Consider the following 23,810-nt stretch of genomic DNA (forward strand, 5'->3'; position numbering starts at 1 on the left):
GGCAGGGGCAGACCAGCAATAAATCTCACTCACAATCACCCAAAGGCTAAGACATAGTACAGCTCAGTCTAAATTATATTTAAATCATGGTTGAAATCATATTTAGTAATGAAACAAACTGCTCTCTGTACAGCACCTCTCACAGAAAGCTGCTCTGTCAGCAGCTGACGTTGGCACATGCACAGAATGAAGCATGCAAACCATCCCCAATGGAATCACACTATTGCAAACAGAGGCAAGTATTTTCGAAAATACCGTTCCCCAATTCTTCAGCGACGTTATAGCCAAATCATGCCGCTGGAATGTGCGTTACCCAAGAACTACCTGTAGTCTCACTATTTACCTCTGGAAGGTTTTCTTTTTATTATCTTTGGAATTAAAATGTGATTCTAATTTTCAATTTAATTTTGAAGATATTAATCTGAAGATTATTAGTGCATCTCTATTTCTCATGGGTTTGGTTTATTTTGTTCTTACAGGTTTGGTAAGTATTGAGCATCTTCTGTTCAAATATTTCATTTGAATTTCCTTATAATTGTTCCAATTTATATGACCTCATTTTCTTTTTGTCTTTTTGAAAGAACTCATCTGTGGATGAGTGCCATGCCTCTAGGAATTCCCTGGCTGTTCTCTGTATGGCATGGCACTCATCCACAGATTCAAATCAATAAGCACATCGATCTGCACTCAATATACCGACCACTGCAACAGACAGCTGGAACTGACAACCGGAAGCGGCAGATTCAAACCACTACAAATGCCGGAGGAAAGATCACAGAAGCGCTTCACAGGAGGCTCCCAAGCACTGAGGATGTCACCTAGACAGGGGACAAAACGCCTGCAACACAAATTCCCAGCTCGGCGAACAGAAACACAACAATGGGAAGAGAAACTCTTGCAGGTTCATAGTGTGGTTGAGAGTTGGAGGCATGTGTTGACATAGGGGTTGGTATTGGGGTATGCGTTGAAGGTAAGATGGCTGACCAGCTTCTAAATGAACTGAAGCAAAGTCCAAAAGAACAAAGGTGGGCCCTACTCATTTAATCAGCCTCAGCACTTGCGCACTCCCTTCCATGTCTCAAATCTACGTATGGGATTGGCTGGCCTGATTCTATGCCATTCCTGGTTTAAAAAGGTCACATTTGATCAAGGTGGGTATTCTGAGACACAACTTGAGCTACATAATTCAATAGTGAAGATCTGGTCTTTAACGTCAAGTTGATCCCCTTCATTGTGATTCCAAACAGCAAACCTGAGCACAGAGTTGCTGCAGCAAAATCTAAGCATATCCAAATGACTCACCTCCGTGTAATCATCCCATGGAACCAGCATGGGAAAGTACCATTCTGAATGACTTTTCGAGCTTGAGTCTCTTTGAACCAACGGATTGTGGCTCTTTTCTGGTTGATTTGGTGCTCTTTATCGGCTTGTTCCTGTGACCAGCTGCTGTTCATGTGGTCTCGAGAATTATCAAACGGCGTTGCCTAAAACATTGGCAGAAGTTACAACCAGCAGCAGAGTCTCCATCGCAAATCAACGAGCACTTTTTATCAAGGTATTACAGTCAACAACAGCCTGGGAGTGATTACACACTTAATACTACCTCATTTTTATTCAGAGAATCCTCATTAAAGACAATCCAAGTACAAGCAACACTTGCATTTTAAAATGCTAAATTTCCAAACCCATATATATTTCCTCCTGGCATCCATCTCCTTTTGTTCTACAACTCAGATATCAGTGCTTTCCTAATTCTGCCTGAGATCATCCCTCATTTTAAATCACTCTGCTTTTGCCAAGGCCCTAAACCAGAATTGCTCTGCTAAGGTTCTTCATCTCCCTTTTCTCCTTTAAAGCTACTTTACTTATCTCTCTCAATGCCTCCTAATGTGGCTCAGTGTCAAGCTCTGTTTGGCAGCTCTCCTGTAAATGTTGTAGGTGCTATAGTGCAAGTTGTTGTTGTCAGTTGCTGCCTGTTGACCATTCCTGACCACAAGGATCAGGAAGGCTGGACTGAAACATCATTGAAACATTGTGGTACAGTGGGAGAGGAATGCTCATGGAGAATGGAAAAGTAAGGAATGGGATTCCAACTTGCCCATTACTGGTATTACAGGGTTTTAAGCCATTCAACAGTGTTGCACTTTACTAATATATTAAATTCAATTTCCCAGATTACAGCAGGGAAGCCAATTCAAATTTTACATTTGCTGCATCGGCTTACCAGAAAATCCCAGCAGTAAAACAAAGATAGGAACTCTTTCACTCTATAGGGGAACTTTATTTACAGCATCTTGTATAGGTCAGGAGAAAACAGGACTTCTTCCCCTCAACACATTTCCCCATCATCCAACACCCTAACTCCCCAAAACCTGGCACCATCAGGTGCCTTCCAGCTGATAGTGATCACTCTCCCCCACCCCCTCCCTCATGGCCTCTCACTCAAAAGCACACAGCATGGTCACTCTGGGCTCTGCCACCACTGGAGTTGGCTCTCCAAGGCCCAAGGACCATCCTTGTCTATATCACAATTGTGGGTAAACTCCTAACCCTAGTTTTTACTTCCAGCATCCAATGGGATTGCCAATTTAGGTGGGCGCTACCCGCAAAAACGGGAAAAGTTTCTTTCCATGCGACATGTTTGCTGGATTCTTCCACTCTTTTGGAATGTCCCATCACCCAAATATGGATCCTAGTTACTGCACGATTCAAAACAGAATGAAACCCTCATAAGGATGATGACAGGGGTCAAAAATATTGAAAAAAAATAGAAATATCACAGTAATTCCCACAGATGTAAAATGATTGAAGTAAATTGAAATTTCTTTGCATCAAAATAAGTTTTAGAGCATACATAAAAACAACTCCGTTTTTGCAGTTAGATAGAAGAGTTTGGTATGCTTTCCTCGAATACTGAGTACAAGAGTTGGGAGGTCATGTTGCGGCTGTAGGGGACATTGGTTAGGCTAGTTTTGGAATATTGCATGCAACTCTGGTCTCCTTCTTATCAGAAGGACGTTGTGAAACTTGAAAGGGGTCAGAAAAGATTTATAAGGATGTTGCCAGAGTTGGAGGATTTGAGCTATAGGGAGAGGCTGAACAGGCTGGGGCTGTTTTCCCTGGAGCGTCGGATGTTGAGGGGTGACCTTATAGAGGTTTATAAAATCATGAGGGGCATGGATAGGATAAATAGACAAGGTCTTTTCCCTGGGGTGGGCGAGTCCAGAACTAGAGGGCATTGGTTTAGGGCAAGAGGGGAAAGATATAAAAGAGACCTAAGGGGCAACCTTTTCACTCAGAGGGTGGTGAGTGTGTGGAATGGCTGCCACAGGAAGTGGTGAAGGTTAGTACAATTGCAAATTTGAAAAGGCATCAGGATGAAAAAACAATGACTGCAGATGCTGGAAACCAGATTCTGGATTAGTAGTGCTGGAAGAGCACAGCAGTTCAGGAGCAGTAAAATCAACGTTTCGGGCAAAAGCCCTTCATCAGGAATACAGGCAGAGAGCCTGAAGGGTGGAGAGATAAATGAGGGGAGGGTGGGGGTGGGGAGAAAGTAGCATAGAGTACAATAGGTGAGTGGGGGAGGAGATGAAGCTCAGGGAGGAGGGCGAGTGGATAGGCGGAAAAGAAGATAGGCAGGTAGGACAAGTCCGGACAGGTCATGGGGACAGTGCTGAGCTGGAAGTTTGGAACTGGGGTGAGGTGGGGGAAAGGGGAAATGAGGAAACTGTTGAAGTCCACATTGATGCCCTGGGGTTGAAGTGTTCAGAGGCGGAAGATGAGGTGTTCTTCCTCTAGGTGTTGGGTGGTGAGGGAGAGGCAGTGAAGGAGACCCAGGACCTCCATGTCCTCGGCAGAGTGGGAGGGGGAGTTGAAATGTTGGGCCCCAGGGCGGTGTGGTTGATTGGTGCAGGTGTCCCAGAGATGTTCCCTAAAGCACTCTGCTAGGAGGCGTCCAGTCTCCCCAATGTAGAGGTGACTGCATCGGAAGCAATGGATACAATAAACGATATTGATGGGATGTGCAGGTAAACCTTTGATGGACGTGAAAGGCTCCTTTAGGGCCTTGGATGGAGGTGAGGGAGGAGGTGTGGGCACAGGTTTTGCAATTCCTGCAGTGGCGGGGAAGGTACCAGAACGGGAGGGTGGGTTGTAGGGGGGCATGGACCTGACCAGGTAGTCACGGAGGGAAATGGTCTTTGCGGAAGGCGGAAAGGGGTGGGGAGGAAATATATCCCTGGTGGTGGGGTCCGTTTGGAGGTGGCGGAAATGTTGGCGGATGATTTGGTTTATGCGAAGGTTGGTAGGGTAGAAGATGAGCACCAGGGGGGTTCTGTCCTTGTTACAGTTGGAGGGGTGGGGTCTGACAGTGGAGGTGTGGGATGTGGACAAGATGCATTGGAGGGCATCTTTAACCACGTGGGAAGGGAAATTGCAGTCTCTAAAGAAGGCTGCCACCTGGTGTGTTCTGGGTGAAACTGGTCCTCCTGGGAGCAGATACAGCAGAGGAATTGGGAATACGAGATGGCATTTTTGCAGGAGGTAGGGTGGGAAGTGGTGTAATCCAGGTAGCTGTGGGAGTCTGTGGGTTTGTAAAAAATGTCAGTGTCAAGTCGGTTGTCATTAATGGAGATGGAGGTGTCCAGGAAGGGGAGGGAGGTGTGAGAGATGATATATGAATAGGAAGGGTTTGGAGGGATATGGGCTGAGTGCTGGCAGGTGGGAATAGATTAGGTTGGAATATCTGGTCAGCATGGACAGGTTGGACTGAAGGGTCTGTTTCCATGCTGTACATCTCTATGAAATATAATCATTTTAAGTCAGAGCTTTTAGAAAAGATTAGGTTTCTTCTTACAGATTTGAAATTTTTAAAAATTCTGATCATTTGAACAAAAAAAATACAATGAAGAGTATTTGTGATAATTAATATTCATTTTCTTATACAAAGTTTTGTCACTTATGTGTCCAGCAGCCCCATCTATATCCTGGATATCTTTAAATCGACCTCTTCAGACAACTCTAGAGCAGGGGAGACTCAAACCCAGGCCTCCTACCCAGAGGCAGGAGTGCTACCATTGCACCACAAGAGCCCTCCATCTTTATCATAAAGTTGATTACACATTAAAATGTGTAAAGTGTCTTATCTTTAGGTCTGAAATCATCCAAATTAAAATTTGCCGAGACATGGAAAAACGCAACTTAACAATGCAACGCCACCCCGAGCGGATCATCCTCCCCAAACTGGTATTGCCAACATTATTGCCCCCTTTGCTTCCTGTCAAGAAGAATATACTCAAAAGAAACAAAGATAACTTGAATAGGCAACTTACAAACCATCATACTGCCCATTTTAAATATATGTTCCTCCCATTCTCTATCTCCTTCCCTAGCCCTTTCCAATAACTTGTCACTACACCTGCTGCTCCAAATAATTGATCAGGTCACCTCATTACTCCCAAAATCTTTGCTCTTTTGCTGACGCAGCATGCATTATTGTTCCAGGCAGCAACTAAGCTATAAAGCTCAAAACCTAGACATGATCAAATCAGTAGTGACAGAGACCAAAGGCTAGAGTCCAGGCACTTTTAAAAAGTAAGGTAAGCCCTATTTAAATTTATCATTTTTCAATATAAATATTAAGAGTTACCCGCACCACGCTGTTCACTTTTGATCTATAAAGTGAGGAAAGGATTCAATCTTAATTGAGAGCATTACAAATCTAAGGATTTATACAGTGGTTATGTTTTAAACTCTTGCTTTAATTCAAGGTAAAATGGAGCATGGTACTACTTGGAAATAAGCCAATGTGACCTAGTTACCATGAGGACCTGGTTAAGTTCTGTTGCTGCATGTCAGGTTTAACACTTAAACACAAAAGAGATAGTGTCTCGTTACTGCGGATCAAGTGTCAAAGGTACCCAGGTCACAGAGTGAGAGAAAGCAAGAGACAGCGAGTAAACGAGAGCAAACACCCAAGAGAGAGAATTAATGTGTCTGAACAAGACAAGAGCAGCAGCTGTTGCAGACAGTTGGGGAGAGAGTGGATTTCTGTTAGCCATCAGGCAGAATGCAGGTATGAACAAGCTTTCTGGTTGAAGAAATGGGACCAGTAAAAATTTAAGGAGACTGGAAGATGTGTCTTGGTGTGGCTGGGGGAAAGGAAGCACCGGAACAAGCAGTGCTCCTGGAAGTTGGAATTTCAAAAAGACTGAAGGGAACTTTTGATAGACATCACATGTCATGGCTGAAAGTGGGACGAAGCAAGCCCATTGGAAACAGATCTTGTAAAGGCTGCAATTTGTCGAAGAGTCTGGTATACAATATAAAATGCAGCTTTTGAATTTCAGGTCACTTCAGAACATAAAGAGGAAATACCCTTTCTGCAGTTTTGTTAATGTATAATTGCTGCTGCTTTTAGTATGCTTGCGAATAATAAAAGTTTCAAATATGAAATTGTGTCGTCTGATGCACAGAGTTTGAAAATCAAATCTCTTTCAAAAAGTTCTCAACCTCTTTGTGGATTGTAACAGAAAATAACGTGCAATTTAGTTTCAGAAATAGAAGAATGGTTCAGAAAGCAAGTCATACCTCCACCAACTTACTCCGGGGTCTGGGAACAGGAGGCTGGACAGCATTTCGAAATTTATCCACAGCTACAGAACGAGGTCGTGGGAGAGGCTTCTTCTTCCTTGGGAGTGGAATTGGAGGAGTTGCTGTTCCTATATGGTAAAGACTTTGCTTAACAAAGCATCATTCTCCATGCAACATCACTTATTTTTGAGTTTATACAGTCTACTTAACAAACCAAACCATTCAGAGACTTCATTTCAATAAAATTCTTGGACTGCTATAAAGATTATGTTTATTATGTTGGTATATTATACATTTAGTAAGTGTAACCAGTGGAACACTCGCTTAAGCTGTACACTGCTTCATGTTTTGGAGGGAACTGGTCAGGAAGATGGAATGAGATAGAGAAGGGAGTGGTGGGGAAATTCACTTTAGTTTTTGTTCCAGATTTCCAACATTCGGAGTTCTTTGTTTTACTAAAATTTCAAGATTTCTCCACACGTAGGCAGGTGGAGAGACAATAAACAAATTCTTCTCAACCCTGACCTCCAAACAGCAAAGCTCATGAGTATAATTGGGAGGAGTCAGGTCAGTACAGGAGGAAAATAGTTGTTCACTCTACTGTGCTGCTGAAATTGTAGCAGGGCATCCTGAGGGATATAGTATGTATAGAAACAGAACATGGACAACTCCAGGATTAAAGTAAACCATTGTTCGCTCACTTCTCCCTTGCGGATGAGTTCTGTCTAACAATGTGAAAATAACTGATCTGGGATTGATTACTTTTGCAGATTTACACCTTGCAGTATCCCAAACAAGGGACACTAACCAAGTGGTGCCTCTTCCAGGCTGACATGTGAAGGACAGGTGTGAAAGGCAGATAGCTCCATTTCCTGATTCAAATTTAAACCTCTTCCTGACCCACATGTTGCATGAATTTCCAACACCAGCTTCAAGGTCTGCAATTTTTAGGGTATAGTCTTTGGAATGGTCAAAATTTGATGGATTGATCAACATTGGGATTTTGCCAGAATGTTAGCAAATATGGTTACAGCCTAAACCACACCTACTTTCATTCTTCCATTCCATTTCCTGTTTCTTTCTCTCCATTTCTTGTTCCAATTCCATTTGCCGTCTTTCTTCAATCTGTCTTTCCAATTCCAACTGACGCTGGTTTTGTAGCTCAGCCAATAAAATTTTATATTTGCTTTGACAGTGGAACCTTTTGTAGCCTGAAGAACAAAGAAATTGGAAGTAGCTAATCTCCTGATGTCAGCAAGTCTTTCTAGGCATGGTCTTATACAACAGTTCCCACGGCATTAACTGCTACTCTTCTGTGCTACTGGCTACTAATAGATAGGAGGTGCTGTCCTGTGACCCTGGTGAGCTGCTGCAGTGCATCCGGCTGTGCTGTGTAATGTCACAGGCTGAACTCCTTTAATAGACATGCTCCTGATATTACCCCTGTATAATTGCATATTACCGAGGGTATAAAGGTATCAGACTCCAGCTTAACTGAGGCTACTTGAAGCATGACATGCAGATAAAAGTGTGCTACTCCTCGTAACCAAATAATTTAAATTTAGCTTAGATATTGAAATGCTTGTGACTATAAAATGTCTGTATCTGGAGCTTTAAATAATACCTATTGAATCTTCCAGATTCCATTAATCCTGTCTAATTTGGGTGTTAGAGGAGTAACATAAACATTGCCATTTTGGGTACCAATGCCCTAGAGGAGAAAACCCACACTGCAGGGCAGTTCACTGGTAACCAAAGTGGTGGACAAAAAAGTGTCCTGGTGATGTAGAAGGTGGACATTCGAATCCAATGAAATATGCCAAGTCCTGGACTGCATTCAGCATTTAGTGTTGCTATGGCTACACTTAAGTGGAGAAGGTTAAGGACGGTCTTCTAACTTAAGCCTTGTTGATGGTGGGGAGGATTTGAACACTCATTGAAAAGTAACATGCAAGCATATGAACTAGAAACAAAAGTAGGCCTGGCTCTGCCTTTCATCAAGATCATGGCAGATCTACTTGCTTTCTGAATTCCAAATAGCTACGTCTAACTCTTGAACCTTGATGTCAGTTTTGCTGACCAGGTAAACCTCTGGCTAACAAACAATCGATCTGGCTGGTCATAGTTGCTGAATGACCCCATTAAAAGGTTGGGTTTGGATGGCTATCGTTTGGTATTTACAGTGCACGGATGTTAACAGTTATTTGGATGTTATTCTAGGTCCTCCAGGAGGCTTCTGTAAACTGATTCACTCATGAAAGAAAGGCAAGTGGAGCTCTGCAGAAATCAAACTGTGCTTATGCTAAGTAAAAGTCACATTACACTGGACTGTGACACTCATTTTATGCAAACTGCATTAGTGGATGTCTTCAGGTGCAACCATTTATAAAGTCAGAAAGGAAATTGAACTGCAACGCTGTACTGAGTGCTTGTGGGAAAAGGATTAGTGCACAATGTCCTGTCATTACTTGGAAGTCAAGCTGAAGATTTTGACCCCTATCAATGTGTATTTGTTAAAATAAATTGGTCGGAGTTATTTTGAGAGGTCAGTTTGAATGACATGGGACTGGAATTAAATTTAAATCTTTAAGGACTGTGCCTAATACAATCAATCAAAAAATTGCTATTTATCAATTCTTGTTTTTATTACAAAGATAAAATATTAAGTCTTTCATATTTCAATAAAACAATAATTTCCCACCAAGTAGAACAACATTCTTCAAAATCAAAGTGATCAGTCCTTGCTTACTTTTCTGGATAATTATTGCCGCTTTTTCAAGTTTTTCTATGCACTTTGCCAACTCATCCTGATGCCAGTATTTAAAGAATAAACGGGATTTTCTGCAAAAGGACAAAACATAATCAAGAACTTAGCATTACCAGTATTCCTGGTTCACCGGTAAGGCAGCTTTGGACTGACTGATTTGTTAAATTTAGGTGAATCGTAATAATGATTATTTTGTTACAACATGACTGCATTAGCATGAATAAAAGCACGGAATCTGAACGCTCTATATTTTGGAAATCACAGCTTACCTTCAGGTAAATATACAATATTTTATGTTTGATATAATCTGTTACTATTGTAGTGTAGTTTAAAATACTCAGTGTTCAGATTTCACTGATTAACCAAGGATATATTTTTACTAGTTACATTATGATGGCTGTGCATTAATGGTCTAAAAACAGTATAAATAGAACTATAATTTCTTGCTTTATCCACATAGACTTCTTTATTAGCATCAGAAAGAGACATATCAAAGCTCCTAGTGAAGCTATATGAACGATCAACACTTACAGCTAGAGGAACATTAATCTTACACAATGATTCAACCACCTTTCTTCGCCAGGTCAACCCTCAACAAAACAAGATGCCAAAGGAAATAATCACAGCACTACATGTAAAATCTTCAAAATGCATCTTCAGATTATTTCGATTTAAATGTTTTTATGATCAGGACATGTCAGCAAATGGTCAATCACACGGAGGCATAATTTTAAAGTGAAAGATAGCAAGTTTCAGGGCTCTTGAGGAAAGCTTTTTCACCCAGAGGGTGGTAGGGGTCTGGAGTGCACTACCTGGGGGTGGGTACCAGAGATGGGTAACTTCACAACCTTTAAAATGTATTTGGATAAGCACTTGAAGTATTATAACATTCAAGACTATGGGCCCCTGTGCAGAAAGTGGGACTGGTGTAGATTGAGTAGCTTTGGCAGTATAGACTCAATGGACCCGAAGCACTACTTCTGTACTGTATGACTATGATCATACCTGGGTTTATCTGGCATTATCCATATAATAGTTAGGGAACCACAGATACTATACTAACTGAATTTTGATGCCAACACAACATCAGAAGCAGCAAAGTGGCTCAATGGTTAGCACTGCTGCCAGTGACCCAGGCTGTGTGTGGAGTTTGCACATTCTCCCTGTTCTCTTCTGTATGGGTTTCCGCTGGTGCTCTGGTTTCCTGCCCACATGGGCAGGTTAGGTGGATTAGCCATGGTAAATTGCCCATTTGGTATCCAGGGATGTGTAGACTGTGGTAAATGTAGCATACAATGATAGGTAGAGGTACGGTTGGGGTGCTTTTCAGAGGGTCGGTGCAGACTTGATGGGCCGAACTGCCTCTTTCTGCATTGTTGAGATTCTTTGATTCTAGGCAAACAGATTATGCAAACTGAAAGAACAGCTTCACCCAATGGCCTGAGCTACACTGAACAGAATATTCCGAGGTTTGACTCCACAGTGTGTGATGAATTAGTTGATCTGAAAATGCCTTCTGTAGTCAGGCCCCACATTAGGTTTCGCCATGTTGATTACTAGCTGGACACAGACAGAGAAAGGGGCAAGATCAATATTGAGACAAGCTGTGATGTTCCCTGTTGAAAGCTAATAGGTACCAAGGCAAAAGTACCAAAAGACCATCATTGTCACAAAATAAATATTCAACGACTTTACAGGTAGTGGTGAAGGGAATTTGAATTTTACTGCACAGAACACATCATTCAGCCTGGTTTTCACAGATCAGTTGCTCAGAGTTAGCTGTTTCATCATGTGTTTTTATGCATTTATGGACTGTGCTTCTAGCATGGTTCAGGTCAATATTGCAAGTCCCAATAATCCCTCTATGTTAAAATAAATAATGCTAAAATATGGCTTTGTTCTTTGGATGAGACAGTTAAATTTACATACTCTGGTTGTCAACTCACCAACCAGAAGTTGCGGTACAGATTATTTTAACCCTCAAATATAGGTATGTTTTGTTCAGGTAAGAAATCCCTTCTTATATCATTTAAGGCTGAGATCAATCAATATTTGAAGCCCAAGAGAATCAGGGGAAATTGGGGCTGTCCAGACAGTTGCATTGAGGATAAGTGATGATTTTTATTAAATGGTGGGGCAGGATTGTCGAGCTAGAAGGCTTCCTCCTGCTCCTAACTCATCATGTCTTAAAATGCTTAATGATTAATCCATTTGCAGCAAGTAAACTAACCATTCAAACCGAACAGGCTGCCTCATCTTAAGAATGATTCTATTTTTAACCAGAGTCGCTGGAAACCTGGCATATGAAAGGAGATGAAAAGTGCTAGATCTTTTAGATACATAGTAGGGCGGCATGGTGACTCACTGGTTAACACTGCTGCCTCACAGCACTAGGGACCCTGTCCGATTCCACCATCCTCTGTGTCTGTCTGCGTTTCCTCCCATAGCCCAAAAATATGCAGGTGAAGTGGATTGGCCATGCTAAATTGCTAATAGTATTCAGGGATGTATAGGTTATGTATAGGTTATGGGAAATGTAGGGTTACAGGGAAAGGGTATGGAGAATGAGTCTGGGTGGGATGCTCTTCACAGGATCGGTGTGGAATTGTTGAGCCGAATGGCCTATTTCTTTTTATGGCAGTGTTTCTGGGCCAGAAGGAGCTGGACTAGCTCCCTTCTGACTCTTAAAAAGCTCCCAGTACACGGCTGACTCATCTACTACCATCTCTCTCCAGCCTCCTGAGACGTTCAGCCTAGTCTAGCTTCTATCTCAGGATTGGTCACGTGACTTGTCAATCAGGCTGGCTGCGCAGACAGAAGAGTGTATGGGAATTTTGTTTATTGAAAAAAAGATACCTTGCAGTTTTGAACTGAAGGATATTCCGAAAACGGATTTGAATTAAAAATTGAGAAGGAAAAAGAATGACAATGTTTCTATAGAGTAGAAGATGCTGCAGTCTATGATACAGCTGTGAAGAAAGTGCATGCTACTGCTGAGATTGAACATTTCATCAGGGTCCCCACTCAATTTCACATTCTTTCCCTTTCCAATGATAAGCAATCCGTTGCGTTCAAACTGTTGAGAATCAGCAATTACCTCCAATCCATATTTCCAGTTAAGTCTGAATGAATGAGCTGAGAATGAAGTCTTTACAAATATCAGGCTTATTCACCTTTTTTCCTCAACAATGCGACCTCTAGATTCATTCAAACTTACCCAGACTTCCAGTCCTTCAGGCCTGTGGTTTGAAGAATAGCTAAGCAACTATGAAAAGACAAGAAAAATGAATCACGATAACAAGCTTATGTTTGCATTATAACATCAAAAGAAATGGTTTGTAGTATTTAGTTTTGAAATCACTTAATATAAACAAACACAGCTCTCCTGTGTTATACAAGCTCCAGCAAACAATAGGAGTCCTTGAATCTGTCTTGAGGAGGTATAAATGCAGCAGAATGCTCAGCCCTCAAACTAAGGCCACATCCATTTATTCAGACAGATCTTAAACATTGCACTTGAAGGGTAACGTCTTCAAACACTGCAGCTCTCCCTCAACTTTACATTGTAAATACTGTGATCAATTCCTATTGCCAAGTTTGCGTGTTAACCTAGTGTGTTACCAACTGAGCAGAGATGGCACTTGACACGAACGTGAAATGTTAGAGTGTATCACTTGGGATTTTCAAATTTTTGTTAATCTTTGTACAGAGATGACAAAAAAAATTACTTCCAGCTTGGTCAGAATTTGGAGGTGGATGGGCGAGAGTGAGAGAGACTAAATCCTCAGTGTCTGGTTCTTTGTTCAAGTAACCTGTCTTTTATGAACAAGGCTTCACAGCAAGTCCTGTGAGTCTGTTTAATGGCCTAGTTAAACAGGACAGGCATATTTTCTAGGAGGGATCACTGGATAGCCACGTACAGTCAGCCTGATTCTCCTCCTCCTCCTCCTTTCTAAGCCAATTTCAATATCTTTATTGTCACCTATCTCTCTAAACTGATCTCATATCAGCAACTGAATCTATACTCTCTCAGTTTGCTAATGATCCAGCTTGGAGACTGTCCTTCTTTCTGTCAGTGCCATTGCTTGTTGTCAATATGTAGGGCTGCATGTTCACAATCTAACTTGACCGAACCTGCTTCTGACACAGTTTGCAGAAGAGGCTGAAGGCAATCTTCAAAATTAAAAAAAAAACAATTGCCTCTTCTGACCAAGCAGAATGCTTATAAAACTTGCTCGTACGTACTTTCACCATTCAAGCCCATGGGTAGTTCCCATGGTGTCTCACTATTCCACTACAACTTTGGCAGAAGTTCCACTTAAATGGGGTGGTAAGGTTTACACCAAACATTTGCTACAGTATCAACTGTGCAATGGGAACACCCCCATGAAAACTCACTCCCTCGGTTCTGTTTAAGATGTATTTCTACAGATTCCATTTAGCTGTCATAAATTACATTCCGGCTCGTACAGGTGAAAATTGAAGCAGCAACAAGGAAAGCTACATCTTGCACAGGACTAAAGCTTGCAGAATACAGCTGCTTCAGAATCACTTCTACTGCATGAGCTCACTTTTTTTTGTCTTCAGCCACAGTCTGAGAGAGAGATCTAGAAATCAAGAGTGACAATATCACTACATACTCAGGCAGTGATAGAGAATGGATTAAGATATTAACTTCTTTCATATTATTGTTTATCATCTTCATTAGTAATATATTGATTACTCACCCAGATCTGAAGTAAACTCTCACTTACTTTTCAGTGAATCTTTTAAATCTTATTTTAGTTATGAATCTTAAAGTGAACTTAGCCTGCACAATGACCTTTAAAAACTTAACTTTTTAACAAAAAATGATTTCATAACTAAATGTTCAAAGCAGTTTTCAGTTTAAAATGTCTCAAAAGTCTCAAAACAGTCTCAAAAGAGATTTCAATTGTATTTTACCTTTCTTTAGTAAGTGATATATTGGGTGTAATAAGCAGTATCCCATATCTGCAAGAAGAAAATTACAAATTAAGACTATGCATTTCACTACATTATATATAAAGCTTTTGGACACCTCGTTTTGATGCCTGATTTCAATATGTGGTCTTCAAATTAAAAATCTTGCTTTTTAAGTCAAACTTTAAGATCCTATTCATTACAACTTCAGACATTTACAAAAATGCTGTACCTCCTCCCCTCCACCACCAGCTCCTTCAGCCTTACTCTCGATTTCTCAAAATCTTTCCACTATTACACTGTCTTGCAAAGCCTTCCCATTACCATGATTTTGGACATGCTTTTCTACTGACATTTTTCTCTCATCTTGCTCTCGGGATGTTTACCACATTAAGTGAAACTGTTGTACCTTTCTGCAAATTCCTTAAAGAATGGTCTCCACGAATATCCATCTTTACGAATTCGGATGGTTTCCAATAATCCATTATATCGTAGCTAAAATGAAGTGAAACCAATGTAGATGAGACAAAAAGTAATTACAATGAAGATTCATGATATGTAACTACAATTATTTGGAAACTTGAGCTTCAAGATTGCTTTGTATTTCTATATTATATGTGTTAAGGATTTAGTTCTATGTTAGATTTGTTCTGAATGCTGTCATGGTATTTGAAGATTCCCGAAATATTCATTACAAATGAGGGTTTCCAGCCTTGGAGTGGAGCTTTAGGTGAACAGTTCAGTGCATCAGAAACAAGGATAGAAAAAGAACTACTGTGGCCTGGCAACCGGGTGCCCTCCCAGGAGTCAGAAAATAGATGGGTCAGGCTATTAGTGCATGGTCAGTAAAAGCAAAAAAAAGCCTGTTAATTTAGCTTTTTTTTTAAGAAATGAAAAGTCTTGAGTGGCTTCAAAGAAAACTCCAGAAGCAAAGAACTGCTGAAAGTGGAGGATATAAAAAAAAGAAAAAAAAAAAAATCAAAAGTTTGCTTACTTTACAAAACCGTTACAAAATAAATGAGAAGAAATCTCCAGAGAACAATTACAGTCATGCAAACAGAACAAGAAATTTTAAAATGGAGACAGGCTGACTCTTCACTAAGGTTTGAGATCCTGTAAGATTGAAGCTGGAGCTAAAAGTGGGGGGGGGGGGGGGGGTCTTTATTTCTGGCTTTTGTATCAAGATTACTTCAAATAGTTCTTTTACAGTACAAAATAGTTCCTTTAATTTTCCTTATGTAATAAACTTCTATATTCTTTTGTTAAAAGTGCATTGACGGTATCTAATAAATATGTTCAGCAATTGACCGCCAAGGTCGATAAATAACAAAAATGAAACTTACAATCTATCAAATCACTAGGATCTGACTTGTCCAGTACTACCAGCAATTGGGATTATAACACAACCACCAATGCAAAAATATTACATAAAAACAAACTGCTTTTTCATTTACCAAGCAAGGAAAATATAATAAAAAGGAGAGAGAGAAATTAAGATAGAAGTGTTTACGACAGGTATTAGATAGAAAATACAATCAAGAACCAAACTGAATATAGAAAGTTCAGAAGGTGGATAAAAAAAAAAGAATGCAAGCAAAGAGGAATTATGAAAAAGAGAACAACGAACAGAAAAGGAAACTCCAAAGTCTTCTAAAGGCACATGCGTAGTAAAAGGTTGGTAAAACAAAAAGCCCAGACGAGGCATCAAAAAGGGGAATACCACATGGAACTAAAGGGTATGGCTTAAATTACTTAATACTTTGCATCTGTTTTCAGGAAGCAGATGCTACCCAGCTCATGGTGACAAAGGGAAACAGTCTCCAGAAAGATTCAAAATTGATAAAGAAATCATCTTTCAAAAGCTGTCAGTATTTAAGTTTGATAAGGCATTGGGTCTGGACAAGATGCATCCAAGGATATTGAAGGACATGAATGGGAATTTTGAAGGCACTGACGATAATTATTTTCCTTAGACTCAGGGATGGGGCCAGAAGAATGGAGAATTGCATATGTCCTTCTTCGAAAAAAGCATGTAAATGGTGTAGCTATTACTGACCAGTCAGTTTAACTTCAGCAATGGGGAAACTTGTAGAAACAGTAATGGGAGATAGCACCAATTTGTTCAAATGATTAGTGCTAATAAAAGGACAGCCAACACAGATTTCTGAAGAGAAATTGTATCCAACTAACTTGGAGTTGTTTGAAGAGGTAACACAGAAAATCGATGAGGGTGATGCTGTTGATAGAGTGGATGGACTAAAGACACTGGACGTAATATCACACCACAGATCTGAGAGCAAATTTAGAGCTCATGGAATAAAGGGCCAGTAGCAACATCGATACAAAACTGACTGAATAATAAAAATCAAAGAATAAAGATAAATGGGTATTTGTTTGGACTAGAGGAAGATGCATCATGCAATTCCCCAAGGAATTTTTCCTCATATATCAATGATTTAGATTGTGATGTGCAGGGGGACAATTTCTAAGTTTGCACCTGATACAAAACTGGTAAGCACTGTAAACCATGAGCAGGACAATGTAAAACTTCAAACAGACATTGGGAAGTTAGTGGAGTGAATGTATTTGTATCAGTTGAAGTTCAATGCAGAGAAGTGGAGGCAATGCATTTTGATAGAAAGAACATGGAGAGAGTAATAAATAAAGGTGTTACTCAAAAGGGTGCATAGGAGCAGGGAGACCTCAAAGCTTACGTCTTAAAGGTAACAGAATAGGTGGAGTGTGCAGTTAATAAAGCATACAGTGACTCCAGACCCACAGCAACATAGTTGCCTTTTAACTACCCTCTGGGCAGTTAGCGATGAACACTAATTGCTGGCTTGGCCAGTGATGCCCATATACAATGCAAGAATAGAAAAAAAATGTTATCACCCTAAATATCTACCTATAGCAAAATCCTAACTTTCTGAAGATTTGTAGTGATTTGTGGTACCAGGATCAGTGTGGAACAAGTGATGCATGTATGATCGATCATGGATACACATCACCAGCTCAAGAAATAAACTGACCTTGATCTATAATTTAATCGCCATAAACTAAAGGCTGCAAGACTCACCTGATCCATGAAAAGTTTACTGTCCAGATGATCAGGCAACTTATTGATGTTTGGCTTGACACAACGAATGAAATGTGGGTTTGCTGCAAACATTTTCTCCATCAGCACTGCTAAAGAATGCTTGAAAACAAAAGCAATAGAACAATATGCAGGCCAGTTTTGCAACTCAAACAATATGTTGTGTTTCAACATCACATTTGGTTTTTTACACAAAAATATTTGGAATAGTTTTTGTCAATACAGACTCTATGGACCAGAGGGAATTAAAGGGATTCAGAGTGAAAATTAAAGGGATTCAGAAAAGATTTACAAGGATGTTGCCAGGGTTGAGCTATAGGGAGATGCTGAATAGGCTGGGGCAGTTTTCTCTGGAGCAGAGATGGAGTGGTGGCCTTATGGAAGTTTATAAAATCATGAGGGGCATGAAGTCATAAATCGCACAACACCAGGTTATAGTCCAACAGTTGTTGTGCGATTGTTGTGTTTGTGACAGTCCAATTCCAGCACCTCCAAATCATGATGGACATGGATAAGGTAAATAGCCAAAGTCTTTTCCCCAAGGTAGAGAAGTCCAAAACTAGAGGACATAGACTTAAGGGGAGGGAGAAAGATTTAAAGGGACCCGAGGGACAACTTTTTCATGCAGAAGGTGGTGAGTATATGGAATGAGTTGCCAGAGGAAGTGGTGGGAGCTGGTACAAATACAACATTTAAAATGCAATGGATAGGTATATGAACAGTAAGGGTTTAGAGGGATGTAAAATGGGACTAGATTATTGTAGGACATCTAGTCAGCATGGACAAATTGGACTGATGGATCTGTTTCTGTGCTGCACAGTTCTATGACTCTATTGCCTCTTTTGTACTGTATGATTCTATGATATATCTAAATGTTGTTACAGAGTGCACTGGAGAAGCAACATATTCAACTTCTTTTTAAAAAGAAGTACTTTTACTGAGCATGTGCTACAAGGTGATATTTTCCAGTTAACAGAACTGGAAACGGATTTAAAATCCAAAACATTTCTTTAGGCCATATTCTTTTAAGCCATATACTTTCCCTTTATTGGGCAGCACTTAGGGGCAGTACCAGGGATGGTGCAGATGTGGGGTGTACTCTGGGTGAGGGACTTGGTTTCTGCCCTGGGAGTGGCTGGGCGGCGAGCCTGCTGATCAGGCTGATAGGTTGCGACCTTTTTCATTGGAATATGGGAAATTGAGAGGTGATCTTACAGCAGTTTATGAAATCAGGAGGGGCATCGATAGAGTTACTGGTAGGTGTCTTTTCCCTAGAATGGGGAATTTCCAAGTCTCAGTGGCATATGTTTTAAGGTGAGGGAGAGTGATTTAATTACACACAGAGCGTAAACTTGTGGAATGAACTTCCTGTGGAAATGGTGGATGTGGGTACAATTACAATGTTTAAAAGACACTTAGATAAGTACATGAATAGGAAAGGCTTGATGGGATATGGGCCAAGCACAGACAAGTGGGATTAGCTTTGTTTGGGATTGTGCTTCGCATGGACTGGTTAGTCTGAAGTGAAGTGTTTGTATCTGTGCTGTATGACTCTAAGACTCTATCTGTACTACCATCTTGCTCATCTTGAGTCAGTGAATCACACTTTTTTTCTGCCTTCAGAGTGTTATGAGATCTGGCCCAATGCTGTCTTACATGGCAATAGTTGACCATTTTAAAATTGGCCTGTTGATCTGTTTGTGAGCCAAATGAACCATTATCGGATTCGCCAGGATCACAAGTGGCCTGGAGGCCTGACTCAGTTACAATAATAGCAGTAGAACGGAGGGTCAGGGGATTCAAATTGAAAGCAACAGTGAAAAGAGGCAAAGCCGACCTAAGAAGTGTTTTTAAGCTAGTGACAACAATCTGGATAGTCTCCCTCCAAGCAGTAACTGTTCACAATTCTTTGACTTTGAAGTGACCACATTAAAAACTGAGTATGCAAAAACTGTCATCTTCAAATGAATTAGTTTCCTTAAGGACCACAATAAATTAATCACATTATTAGAACATGGCTTAGACAGTTCTCTGCAATGGAAGACTGTACAGCATTATCGAGAGAACGGGGGAGAATGGAACAAAGCTAATTGCTCATTAAGGGCGAGGACAGGATGGGCTGAATTGCCTTTTTCCGTGCTAAACTAATGCTGCGATCTTGTGGTTACCCCCACACTGCAGACATCTCGCAGTCTTATTTGTTGGAGACTTCAGACGTGCATGTATTTCTCACATTCAGTAGAAAGCCTCAACTTTCAATAAACTTGTCAAAATCTTTCTTCTAATTATTGCACATATCGATGGTCTAAGTTGCACCTTTAACCAACATGGGTTGCAACACGCACACTTCTGTTGCTGACTTTCACTGATGCTAATTGGAACCTGCAAAAACCTTTAAGCCAAAGAAACCAATATTGTAGGATCTAGGAGTGCTGTAGAGGGGTCTGCATGTTGACAGAAAGGGGTCTGTACCAAGTGAAAAAACCCAACCAACTTGGCCAGACATTTCCTGTAGAGTATTGTGCAATAAATCAGCATCCTGAATAGTTTCCTCTCAAAGACTAGGAATTCAAACACAAACTTATTTTGGTAACCTTGGTAACTAATGGATAGAATTAAACATTGATACATACTCTGAACTGTGCTCCAACAGATTGTTTCCTGGTGCTGTTAAAGTTGTCTTCGGTTTTCTGTACCAACCAGAAAAACAAAGGACGCACACATTAGTCTCAAATCAGGGCTGATTAAATACAGTAAGCATTCCTTCACATACTGTCTAATATTTTAGAAAGTCTAAATAAATACAGATGATGAAACTTCAAAAGTAGTTACCTGGCTGTAAAGCACTTTGAAGGAGCCACAGCATTACCAAAAGTGGCTTTATGGTTAGCAAAGTTTTGTATTTTTCACTTCCTGCTCACTTAGTTTTAGGTTTGGGTTTTGAATATAAAGCTTGGTATTGATTTTGTTGCCTCAGATTTTTAAACCAACATTGCTGTCTTCCTTTCTGTATACACATGCTGTCTTTCACCCTATTCTAATGGTTCATCTTGCTGCAATTTGCATCACAGTCATGAAAATAATTCAATTGGAGAGCAAATATCAGCTCGTCCCAAATTGCCCCTCCATGCCTTGACAAACTTTTTCCTCCTGCTTTCCACATGACATGCACCAAACACACACACATACACACACTAAACCAATCCAGGGCAGTACTGTTCAATTTTGAACACAATACTTCAAAAAAACCAAAAGATAAATATGGTTTGAATGCCTACCCTTGAAAATCTGTACAACCCCTAGGCTTAAAATTGTTAATGCGTGCATTTAGGGACCTGGATTTTTAAAAAAAAATTCGCTCCAGGATTTGACCACCACTGGCTGGTCAGCCTCATGGTTCGCTCATGGCCAGTACCATCGAAGCAGACAGCATGCGGTCTCCTCATTTAAATCAGTGTAACATTGAGTGGAGTGTGATCCATGCTGCTGGCTGCCAAAATGCACAACAATGGTTCCAACACTCTGCATGGTTGGTCAGTAAGAGTTTCAGTTTGCTTGCCCCTCTTATATGGGAGTTGCATTCATTCACCAAAACTACTGCTGACTGTCTGCAGTGGAAAAGGCTGTAAGAAGGACAACAAATGGAGCAAAACAGGGTGGACATTGTAGACCACAGTGACCTTTTCCAGAGGGCCACAGGAAGAGAGACGTGAAAAACGCCCATGTGAGTGGTCACGTTTAGAGTATGCATCTTCAAAGGATATCTTCTAACCAATAACCTTGCATGCTTTCCAGAGAATCACACTTCACTAGCCACTCAGCAACAGGCCAGAGATGTGCCTGCTAGGGGCTAATATATAGACGTGCCATCTCACTCTTTCAATGATACCAACCCCATACCCATTGCTCACAGACTCCACCGTCTTCCAGTTATTCAGCTGTGCCAGGCACACTGTAACATGCTCATTTCTGTTATGTGCGTCTCTCTCTCTCTCTCTCTCTCTCTCCGCCGTCTTCGCCGTCTCCTCCTCCTCTCTCTCTCACCCCTGCATCAGCGCATGGGGAAAGCTACAACTCAATCATTCAAACCTGCTGTAGGAAATGATGCCAATATCACTAAGGCTGGTGTATCCACAGGAGGTTGCATTCTAGCCTTATGGTCCTTCTCAAACCCCACTTCGCTCTGAACCTGCTGACAGGCACAAGGTACAAAGCCTACATGGTCAGACCATGGGTTGGTTACTTTCCAATCTCTCCCTTTTCCCTCACCTCTACCTCTTTCTGAATGTTTGTTTTCAGATACCTAAGTATTTCCCTGTGGTTCCAGAAGGCAGATAAGAACTGTACCTAATCTTCAACTAAGAAGCACAGACACGGATCTGTCCTGAATGCTTCGATGTCCTCCTCTGCTTCATGAAGTTGTGTCGATGTTTTGGAGACACTCTCCAGGGAGTATTAGACAGCTCCCCTTCACCCCAGTCCAGATGGTCTCAGGCAACCTCCACAATGTTCTAGAGGTAATGAGGCTCCCAATGCACACACATTGCCCTCTAATGGTCAGCTGGTAGAGATCTATCATGAGTCACATGCATAAACCATTCCTCATCTCCAAAACCACAACCTGGTTCTTCCAAACCACCTGAAAATAGTGGAAACAGCTCATTCTGTCAGGATGAAAGCACCGTAGCTGCTGCAAGGATAGTGGGCATTTACTGACAATATTTCAGACACAGTTGAGTTTCAACTACAGCTAGTTGGAACCCTTTTGTAGAACATAGAACGTAGAACGTCACAGCGTAGTACAGGCCCTTTGGCCCTTAATGTTGGGCCGACCTGTGAAATTAATCTGATGCTGATCTAACCTACACCGTTCCATTATCCATATGTATGTACAATGCCCTTCGGTGAGTCTACTACTGTTGTAGGCAGGCCGTCCCATGCCTTTACTATGCCTTGTCATAATCTATCACCCCTCAATTTAAAGCTGTGTCCCTTTGTGCTAGCATTCACCATCCAAGGAAAAAGGCTCTCACTGTTCACCCTATCTAACCCTCTGATCATACAGGTCTCAATTAAGTCACCTCTCAACCTTCTAACGAAAACCGCCTCAGTGCCCTCAGCTTTTCCTCTTAAGACTGTGCTTCCATACCAAGCAACATCTGTGTAAATCTCCTCTGAACCCTTTCCAAAGCTTTCACATCCTTGCTATAATGTGGTGATCAAAACTGTACAGAATACTCCAGGTACGGCCTTACCAATATCTTGTACAGCTGAAACATGACCCCGTGGCTCCGAAACTCAATCCCCCTACCAATAAACACCAACACACCATATGCCTTAACAACCCTATCAACCTGGGTGGCAACTTTCAGGGATTTATGCACCTGAACACATATCTCTCTGTTCATCTACACTGCCAAGAATTTTACTATTAGCCCAGTATTCTGCATTCCTGTTACTTCTTCCGAAGTGAACTACCTCACGCTTTTCTGCATTAAACTCCAATATGATGTTGGTACATCTCCATAGCGTGCGCATGCACACACGCGCACACACACACGCGCACACACACACGCTGTAGAGATTCAGTATCCTTGGCTCACAAAGAATTCAGAGTAAGTGATCTTACTGCAAACTGATACCATTCCGCAAAAAGTCTTAGAATAACTTACTTTTGGTCTTTGCTGAGCCATTAAGGTTCCTGTTCTTGAGACTGTAGCTAGAACGGTTAAAAAACGGTGGTCAGTGCCATTAAAATCAACTGGAAAAATAATTATTCACATACAAACAGTGAAAACAAATTTATTTTCCAGGATAATACATTTTCTGTTTTGCCCTTTCCTTCTTTTGTTTTTCTCCTTTCCTGGTAGTTCATCAGGCTATGCCTAGCTGGTTTACACTGTGAAACTTCCCTCCAACATCTCTGACACACAGATCTTCCCACAAATAACACATGGGAGCTCAGCAGGGGCTGGGGATAGCAAGCTCCCTGCTGTATTCTGCAGTGCTGTGTCAAAGTGATTCAATTTAACATGTTTTTGTGAATCTCACAAACTTCCAGATTCAGCTATTCCCGTGCTCTTCTGGCTGGACTTTCAATCCTCAACACCTCCCCACCAATAAAATTTCAGTTGATTCAGTGCCCAGTCCTGTCATGTCCTTGTTGCCCTACACAGGCTTTGTATTTTGCTAATACTTCAAATTTACACAGGAACAGGAGTAGCCATTCTGTTCCTTGAACCTGTTCTACCGTTAAATCATCCCATTCACGGCTGATCAAATAGCTTAACTTCATACCTGCCTTTGGCCCATATTCTGTAATGCCTTTGCTTGTCAAAAATTAATCTACCTCAAATTTAAAACAAACAACTGAAGAGAGTGTGTTTCAAACATCTGCTACCCTCTGCGTAGTAG

General features: G+C 41.0%; 1 protein-coding gene across 5 annotated transcripts in view; it reads right to left on the minus strand.

Annotated features, from left to right (window-relative positions):
• LOC140478810 (myosin-IIIb) overlaps positions 1-23,810 on the minus strand; it is a 174,884-nt gene that overhangs the window by 22,450 nt on the left and 128,624 nt on the right. For 2 of the 5 annotated variants that reach the window (XM_072572231.1, XM_072572215.1), the window contains 11 exons: positions 23,069-23,115; positions 20,030-20,086; positions 17,379-17,498; positions 14,712-14,797; positions 14,306-14,353; positions 13,933-13,968; positions 12,579-12,626; positions 9,344-9,435; positions 7,644-7,805; positions 6,592-6,722; positions 1,303-1,484 (listed from right to left, as the gene is read on the minus strand). In XM_072572231.1, the coding sequence (XP_072428332.1) occupies positions 1,303-1,484; positions 6,592-6,722; positions 7,644-7,805; positions 9,344-9,435; positions 12,579-12,626; positions 13,933-13,968; positions 14,306-14,353; positions 14,712-14,797; positions 17,379-17,498; positions 20,030-20,086; positions 23,069-23,115 (1,009 nt within the window). The remainder of the gene's footprint in view (positions 1-1,302; positions 1,485-6,591; positions 6,723-7,643; positions 7,806-9,343; positions 9,436-12,578; positions 12,627-13,932; positions 13,969-14,305; positions 14,354-14,711; positions 14,798-17,378; positions 17,499-20,029; positions 20,087-23,068; positions 23,116-23,810) is intronic. The other 3 variants (XM_072572223.1, XM_072572242.1, XM_072572253.1) reach the window with 3 other exon arrangements.

Source organism: Chiloscyllium punctatum, chromosome 1 (assembly GCF_047496795.1).
Source record: "Chiloscyllium punctatum isolate Juve2018m chromosome 1, sChiPun1.3, whole genome shotgun sequence".
Lineage (NCBI taxonomy): Eukaryota > Metazoa > Chordata > Chondrichthyes > Orectolobiformes > Hemiscylliidae > Chiloscyllium > Chiloscyllium punctatum.